This window comes from Carcharhinus amblyrhynchos, chromosome 4, assembly GCF_965287045.1.
Source record: "Carcharhinus amblyrhynchos chromosome 4, sCarAmb.v2.hapA, whole genome shotgun sequence".
Taxonomy (NCBI): Eukaryota; Metazoa; Chordata; class Chondrichthyes; order Carcharhiniformes; family Carcharhinidae; genus Carcharhinus; species Carcharhinus amblyrhynchos.
In genome coordinates this window covers 51,736,043-51,745,185 of record NC_137327.1, presented here as the reverse complement: position 1 = coordinate 51,745,185, position 9,143 = coordinate 51,736,043, and the positions used below count along the sequence as shown (strand labels likewise).

At 44.7% G+C, this 9,143-nt stretch overlaps 1 protein-coding gene across 4 annotated transcripts in view; it reads left to right on the top strand.

Annotated features, from left to right (window-relative positions):
* The first annotated feature begins 103 nt into the window (after positions 1 to 103).
* Positions 104 to 9,143, top strand: part of fbxl8 (F-box and leucine-rich repeat protein 8) — a 31,424-nt gene continuing 22,384 nt past the window's right edge. For 3 of the 4 annotated variants that reach the window (XR_013886485.1, XM_080187139.1, XM_080187137.1), the window contains exons 1-3: positions 104 to 195; positions 4,548 to 4,683; positions 8,785 to 8,819. Coding sequence is in view for 1 of the 4 variants with exons in the window: in XM_080187138.1 (XP_080043264.1) it covers positions 4,898 to 5,989 (1,092 nt within the window). In the remaining 3 variants the exon portion in view is untranslated. Of the gene's footprint in view, positions 196 to 4,547; positions 4,684 to 4,867; positions 6,887 to 8,784; positions 8,820 to 9,143 lie in introns of all 4 variants that reach the window. The other variant, XM_080187138.1, reaches the window with a different exon arrangement.

The window sequence follows — 9,143 nt, the reverse complement described above, 5'->3', positions numbered from 1 at the left end:
AGGATGCCGATCGGCATTGTGGGACTGGCGGGCAGCACATGCGCATTGCAGGCTCAGCTATTTCCGGCCCCGGGCCCCTCGAACGCCCCCTACCGCTTGGGAGGTTGGTTCTCCGGCGCCTGTTGTTGCTGCGTCCAGGACAAGTGACCTCTGGTCCCATTGAGAGTCTTTCCCCACCGCCCCACTAAATCAGAGGTAAGGATAATGGAAGAGAGACGGGCAAACACACCTAGAAAAGGCGACTGGGCTAAAGAGAGAGATGGAACTTTGCACTTCTTCAAAATAGTGCTATGAAATATTGAGACGTCAGAGAAGGCCTTGTGGGTTTAGTGCCTGACAGATAGGAAAGGAGTGTAAATGCAGGAGTTGAGAAAAGGCAGAGAAGAACTTGCATTTCTAAAATACTTCTTTAGTCTCACAACCAATAATTTACTGTTGCAGTGCAGTCACTTATGTTGTAACAGCCATGGCAGACATAGCAAAGTCCCATTAATAGTGATCAGATGCAATAACCCCCTTGATTGAGGAATGAATGCTCATAGATCATAAAACCCTACAGTACAGAAAGAAGCCCTTCGTTCAAGATGCAGGTGTGCACTTATGATGCCAGTACATACAAGGCTAGGACCAACTGTTGGAAAATGGGATTAGAATAATTTGTCTTTCACTGGGGCAGACACGATGGGCCAAAGGGCCTTTTTCAGTGTGGTAGACATCTATGACTCCAAACTAGTAGCACTCTCAGCTGATGTAGCATCTTTTAAGCCACTAGAACAGTGAGGCAGGATTTTGGTCTAATATTACAATGGAATGTGCTGGAAAAACAAAGCAAATCTGGCAGCATCTGTGGAGAGAGGAACAGAGTTAACATTTCAAATCTAGTATGACTTTCTGTTTTTATTTCAGATCTCCAGCATCTACGTTATTTTGCTTTTATTCTCAGTTCAGTATGTTTAATCGAGAAAGACATTGCAGCACTCCAATAGTTCTACACATGACCATCAGTCTGTATTACTCACCCAAGTCCCTGGGATGGGGCTTGACCCTGCAGCCTTCTGAGGTTGAGGCTGGTGAGCTAGAAATTGTAGCAAGCTGAGGCTTAGTGAGAAGGAAACATGCAGAGAAAAGAAAGAGCGTTTTCTTCAGGCATATTTAGCACTTGTGGAGCTGGATGTTAGATAAGATTCCATTTTGGGCACAACTGAATCAGACTATTGGATTCTTGATTATTCGTCGAGGTTATTGCATCAGTAAAAGTTGTGAGCAAATATGGGCTTAAGAGTATTGAAATATTTTTAATCCACAGTTTTAGATTTTGCATCAGTAACATTAAATTAGCCCACTCCTACCAAATTGACTAGCAAAAATGCAGAAACATATCTGGCCATTGTCACTTTATTTTGTAATTTCGTCAATTATGTGTATAGTTCAGCACAAAGGTTGTCAATTGGATTGACTGTTCAACAGTGGGAAGTTGTCAAGTTTTATGCAACCATGGTGACATTTAGGATATGCACGACATTTTTAAAAATTTAATCCAGAGCTGAAGGAACTGACAAGAGAAGACAGGAAATGAATTATTTTCAAATAGTGAAAGGCCTTATTTTGCAACCCATTCACAAGCAGTGAGACACCTGCACTAAGAACCAAATCACCTCCAGTCACAGAGATGGTGATAAACTTTATTATTGGGAGGAGGAGTTTTTGGTTTACCAGCCTAGAGACAGCCTAGGTTAAGTAACATCACTAACTTTCATAAAGAACCTCGAAAAGCACCAACAGAACCAAAGCGAACAGAATCTTACAATATGGGAGGAGGCCATTCAGCCCATCATGTCTGTCCTAACTTTACAAGAGCTGTCCAATTATAGGCCCACACTCCAGCTTCCTCCACAAAACCCTGCAAATTGATTCTCTTCCAGTACATGTCCGATTGCATTTTCAAATTTTTTTTGGCGTTTAATCCTCTCAGGCACTTCAATCCCATTCTTAGCAACCCTACGTGAAAAATATTATTTTTCATTCCCCCTTAGTTCTTTTGTCAATTATTTTAAATCTCTGAGACCTGCTACCAACTCTTGTGCCAAAGGAAACAGGAGAGGGATAAACCTGGAACTACAGGCCAATCAGCTTAATGTCAGTGGTGGGAAAACCATGAGAGACCATTGTCAAAATAAAATTAATTCTCACATGGAGAAGCATGGGTTGCTAATGGACATAGAACATGGACCTATTAAAGGCAAATAATGTCTGATAAACTGATTGAGTTGCTTGAGTGGCTGTATTTTTCTGACTGTAGAGAAGTATTCTCCAGGGCCAATATTAGGCGCATTCTTATAAAAGTAACCTGGACTTCGGTATCGTAAGTAAAATTTCCAAATTTGCAGATAAAAAACTTGACAAGATAGTAAATACTGAGGAGTAGTAGCTGACTTCGTTAGGATAAAGACAGACTGTGAAATGTGTAGACGCATGACAGATGCAATATAATCAGATGAATAGGAAGTGATATGATTTGGGTGGAATAACATGGGAGACCGTATAATCTAAAATTGTAATTTGCATTGTAAATAGGGGTATTGAATATAAAGGCAAGAAAGTTCTGCTGAACCTCAAAAAATCACTAGTTGAACCTCAACTTGTGAACTTGTCTTGGGCACCACGATTTCGGAAGGACGTCCTGTTTTTGGAGAGTGTACATATGAGGTTTACCAGGAAGACACAAGGGATGAAGGACTTCTGTAATATGGAGAATGGAAAACTGAAGTTGCTCTTGTTGCAGAGAAGGGTAAAGAGGTGGGGGTTGGGGGGGGGAGGATCAGGGAGGAGGGGGGGATCGGGGGGGAAGGATCGGGGAGGATCGGGGGAGGGGGGAGGGATGGGGGGAGGATTGGGGGGAGGGAGGAGGATCGGGGAGATCGGGGGGGAGGATCAGGGAGGGAGGGGGGATCGGGGGGGAGGATCGGGGGGGGAGGATCGGGAGGGAGGGAGGGGGGATCGGGGGGAGGATCGGGGGGGGGGAGGATCGGGAGGGGGGAGGATCGGGAGGGAGGGGGGATCGGGGAGGGAGGGGGGATTGGGGGGAGGATCGGGAGGGAGGGGGGAGGGAGGGGGGAGGGAGGGGGGATCGGTGGGGAGGGAGGGGGGATCGGTGGGGAGGGAGGGGGGATCGGGGGGGAGGGGAGGATGGGGGGATCGATGGGGGATCGGTGGGGTGGAATGGGGGGGATGAGGGGAGGATCGGCGGTGGGGGATCAGCGGGGGGAATGGGGCGGGATCATTGGGGGGGGGTCGGGGGAATCGGTGGGGGATCGGGGGATGGGGGGGATCGAATAGCTATTCAAGATCATGAGGATTTTTGATAGACAAAATAGGGATAAACTGTTTCCTTCGGCATTTGGGATGGTAGCAGGTGTCACGGTTTTAAAATAATTGACAAAAGAACTAAGGGGAATGAAAAATAATATTTTTCATGTGGGGTTGCTAAGATCAGAATTGAAGTATCTTGAGAGGATTAAATGCCAAAGGCAACTTGGAAAGGCAATTGGACAGATGGGCAAATGTACTGGAAGAGAATCAATTTGCAGGATTTTGTGGAGAAAGCTGGAGTGCAGACCTATAATTGGACTGCTCTTGCAAAGTTAGGACAGACATGATGGGCAAAATGGCCTCCTTCAGAATCTTGTAAGATTCTGTTCGCTTTGATTCTGTTGATACTCATCCTGGTGTTTAACTCTGGTACATTAAAACTAGCATGTGATCTATTCTGAATCCACAACTTGGGATGGCACAGTGGTTTGCACTGCTGCCTCACTGTGCCAGGGATCTGGATTGAATTCCCAGCTTGGACCACTGTCTGTGCAGAGTTTGCACATTCTCCCCATGTCTGCATGGGTTTCCTCCAGGTGCTCCAGTTTCCTCCTACAATCTGAAAGACGTACTGGTTAGGTGCATTGATCGTGCTAGATTCCCCCTTAGTGTACCCGAATGGGTGCTAGTGTGTGGTGACTAGGGGATTTTCATGGTAATGTCATTGCAGTGTTAACATAACCCGACTTGTGACAATAATAAAATACATTTTTTAAACAGTCCAGCTGGCCAGTTAATCTTTGCAATTGCTTTGACTCTTTAGATGTAAAATCATTTTATTAGATTGGTTCCACTGGTCGGCGTAACATCAAGGGCCAAAGGGCCTGTACTGCACTGTAATGTTCTATGTTCTGTGATGACCCAGCACAATTAAGCAGCAGGATTGGAGTAACAGTCTCAAAATAAAATCATTAATTTAAAGTTATCGTACATCCCCACTTAAAGTTGTTTGATTTTGTACTGTCCTACTTTAATATTACGGATGTACTGGAACCAGTACTTGTGCTGAACATTCTGACTTTTGTTGCTTTGTTTGCATAGCATCCCATGAACTCATTGGTGCCATCTTGGAATGAGTGTGGAGAGAGATGTTCGGTCACGTTTGAATCTTTGCTGCAAACTCTGCAGAACAGTGCTGTACAAAGAAACACTATATACTCAATGTATTTTTTTTTCAGGGTGACATTAAAGCTGGGGCTGCTCACTTTAATGCAGTTCCTGACTGCAATCCTCCCAGGTTGGTGGCTGTGCAGCTGTGTGGCGGGCAAAGCAGAGAAGCCAGTTTAAAGTCATTGAGAGAGGCATTTGCTGCAGGTAAAATTGGTTTCCTTGGCTCTGGGGCTTGTTTGGGTGAAAAATGCAGAATGCAGTACTTGTCCCTCAGGACTCTTCTGATTAATTTTGGAGTCCTGAATGTGGCCTTGTTCAACGCTGCACTGGGTGGATGCAGATAAGCCATTTTAAAATCATTTGAGATTGTCTTGAACGTTTGATTTAGTGCTTCAATCCTTTGGAATCACTCTGAGACATGAGTCAAAAGCATCCAGCAGGTGATGGCAGCGAGTCTGCTGCTGCTAAGAAAACAAGAAAAACTATCACTTTGGAAATGAAGTTGGAGGTTTTAAAACGTTTTGAGGCTGGAGAACGAGCTGTTGCTATTGGCCGAGCTCTGGGGCTACCCCCTACGACAGTGAGAACAATCCGTGGTAACGCCAACAAGATCAAACAGAGCGCACAAAGTGTCACACCCTTCAGTGCTGGCAGGATCAGCCGGACTAGAAGCAGCATCATGGAAAATATGGAAAGACTTTTGGAAGTCTGGATCAAAGAGCAAAACAAACGCAAGGTGCCTCTTAGTTTAGTGATCATCCAAGCAAAAGCGAAAAGCTTTTATGACAAGTTACAGAATGAGCAGGGTGGGAATTCACAGTTGGAGAGTTTCAATGCTAGTCGTGGTTGGTTTGAGCGTTTCAAGAAACGTTCCTGTTTGCACAACATTAAAGTGACCAGTGAAGCAGCTACTGCTGCAGCTGATGAATTTCCTTCCCAGTTGAAGAGAATTATTGAAGAAAGCAGTTACTCATCGAAACAAGTCTTTAACTTTGATGAGACGGGATTTTCCTGGAAGCGTGTGCCACAGAGAACATACATCTCCAAAGAGGAGAAGACTGAGTATGCCAGCAAACACAAAGGGCCAGGTGACACTGCCCCTCAGGTTCAGCATCAAGCCATCACCTTGGCAAGGGAAGTCGGCTTTGATGAAGTGGACAAAGCTGACGTGGTGGAATCGCTTGGGTCCCATGGAGAGAAATCATCCAGTGAAGATTTGATGCAGCTAGAGAGTCAACCAGCTGAAGAGGAAGTTGGCACTGAAACACTCCCCCCTCGGGTTTTATCAACCAAACGACTATCGAGAGCTTTCCAACTCATCGAAGAGGCATTGGAAATCTTCACAGAGAGCGACCCAAACAAAGAGCGCAGTGCCAAAGTGAATCGGGCAATCAATGATGGCATTAGCTGCTACAAAGAGATTTACCGGCAGAAGAAAAGAGAAACCGTTCAACAGTCCTTGGATAAATTTTACAAGGTTGTTGATGAGCCTGGCCCTTCATCCCATTAACTCTAACAATATCTGTCTGTGCAACCTATGCTGCCTTCCATTCAAGACCAAAATAACTTCAGCTATCGGTATCAGTGAGTATTGGTATGCAGAAGATGCTTTCGAGTGCACTCAGAAAGCAAAGAAGAAAATGGACCTTTCACTAAACATCTGGAAAATGAAGGTCCTATTCCAACCAGCTCCCACAGCTCAACATCTCTCCTCTTTGATTGAGATCAACTGAGAGATTCAAAACAATATAAACCATTGTCCATATCTTGCAAGCCTCCTTTTGAAGGCAGACAGACAATGAGATCCATCATTGCCTCTAATGTGCCAGCTCAGCCTTTGGCCAACTGAAGTTAAGAACATTTGGCGATCAGGTTCTCAAACCTGATCCTACGGTCAAGCTTCACCAGGCAGCGGTGACCCCTGCACATCCTACCTATACTTCTAAGACCTGGATAACCTGCAGAAGGGATCTCGAAGCACCATCAACAATGCCTTCACAAGATCCTCCGGATTTAGTGTCAAGAAAGGCAATCCAACAGCATTCTCTCCCAGGCCAATGTGCCAATCATTGCGGCATCATCTCAAAGCATTTTTGAAGAGATCAAACATCTCTACCGACTCTGGAAGCCTCTGGTTTGTGACTGGTCAAAATGGAGAAGATTCATTTGGGAAGGCACTGACATGTCGACAAACAATATCAGGAACAAGCAGGGGCAAAGTCAGGGCATTGGAGACTGTGCACAGACTTCCAAGCAACTAAGCTACCTGCCTCTGCAAGAAGCACCTACCTCATGGACAGTGGTCTGCAGATGGTACCTTGGATTCATCAGCCATCACAAAACCCTTTGAACCAGACTGGAAGCAAGACATCCAAATCTGAGACACTATAAGAAGAAAGAAAGACCGGTGAGTGTTATCTCATTTGAATTTATACAATGATTTGTTTATATTTAGTGATTATTTTACAAGTTATTTCTTTTAGGAATGCACATTACTGTCTATGCTGTGTACAGTATTTCAACTTGCAATTAATTTTTCCAGATGAGAAATGTCCAAAAGAACCTAGCTCCAGTTTATACATTGATTCCTTTGGGAGTCTCTGAATGACTTAAAGCTGCTTCATTTATAATCACAATTTTAAAGAACACAGCTAGTACTTTAATTGAGCAATTACCATTTTCCAGATCTACTTTACTTAATATCATAAGAACATAAGAACATAAGAAATAGGAGCAGGAGTAGGCCATCTAGCCCCTCGAGCCTGCCCCGCCATTCAATAAGATCATGGCTGATCTGTCGTGGCTCAGTTCCACTTTCCCGCCCTCTCCCCATAACCCTTAATCCCTTCTCTTATCAAAAACCCATCAACCCGCTTCTTAAAAATATTTAGCGAGGCAGCCTCCACCACTTCAACGGGCAGAGAATTCCAGAGATTCACCACCCTTTGAGTGAAGAAGTTCCTCCTCAACTCCGTTCTAAACCGCCTCCCCTTTATCTTGAGGCTGTGCCCCCTAGTCCTACTGTCTTTTTTGAGCGGGAAGAGTCTCTCCACCTCTATCCTATCCATCCCATTCATCATCTTATACGTCTCAATGAGATCTCCCCTCATTCTTCTAAACTCTAACGAGTACAAGCCTAGTTTATTCAGCCTCTCCTCATAGCTCAATCCCCTCAACTCCGGTATCAGCCTAGTAAACCTCCTCTGCACTCCCTCCAGGGCCAAAATATCCTTGCGCAGGTGCGGCGCCCAAAACTGCACACAGTACTCCAGCTGCGGCCTCACCAATGCCCTATACAGCTGCAGCAAGACCTCCCTACTTTTATATTCAATCCCCCTCGCTATGAAGGCCAGCATCCCATTCGCCTTCCTGACCACCTGCTGCACCTGCAAGCTGGGTTTTTGCGATTCATGCACAAGGACCCCGAGGTCCCTCTGCACCGTCGCCTGCTGCAGTTTTTCGCCACGTAAGTAATAGTCCTTCCTACCATTCTTCCTACCAAAGTGGACCACCTCACACTTGCCAACATTAAATTCCATTTGCCATTTCCTGGCCCATTCGCCCAGCCTATCTAGATCCTTCTGCAGACTCTCCACACCCTCCGCACAATTTGCCGTTCCCCCAATCTTGGTGTCATCAGCAAATTTCGACACCCTGCACTCGGTTCCCTCCTCCAGATCATCTATATAAATGGTAAATAGCTGAGGCCCCAGCAAGTCCCACAAGCTTGATGGCCAATTTTAAATTCTGCTCTAGTCTTATTAATAAGATGCTTTGCAAATTCCACTGGGCCACCTTGTAAGAAATCAATATGCATCTTGGAAGTGCCAAAATGGTATGGTCTTTACTATTTTTATGGTGCCAATGCAACATTGCGGGATCTGCTTTTAGCTAAATACAATCTAAATTCAGCAAAACCATCTCACCAAAATATACCATACCCTGTTCCAGTTCTGGAGGAATCCACTCCAGCATCTGTATGACTGAATCAGTCTTCAGTACTCGCAGCAACCAGCCTCTCTTTAGCCTTGTAAGTCCTATCTCCATATCTCTTTTTCAGTGCAAATTTCTTGTGACAAAACTGGTCGATCCTTATTTGGTAGCTCAGTAAAGTCCAAATTATCTCCAACTATCTTACCACTTTGTTCTGGCTCTTTTATTAGTTTATTTTCATGTTTTTGGCAGCCACCAAAACATCTTGAGAAGTTTTGTTTCTAATTTTGTTCCAAGATTATTCTGTGGTCTTTATTTCATCATCTAATCAAGTTGACCTATCACTCTTAATACCACTTTTGTGTCTTTCAGAACTCCTACGATGAGATCTCCCTCTTGCACAATTGGTGAGTTTTCTCTGAAAGGTCATCTTTTTCTTACACTAGGGTCACTTGTCAACCCACAATCAGTACGTGCACCTGTGCTTTCCTACTCTCCACTCTTTCACCCCATTCTGCCAGTCTATGGCCTTCCTTCTTAACCATCATTCTGGACATGCAACTAATAGTGAAACTTACCAGTTGCCTTTCTTGCACATTCCACAATTGTCACATCCTTCCACTCATTCAACCTCTCTGGAATGTATGTCATCTGAGAGCTCACTCTGCATCATAGGCCTTTGGATGTGATAATTCTGTCGTGCGTATCGAGGTCACTTGCATTATCACTAT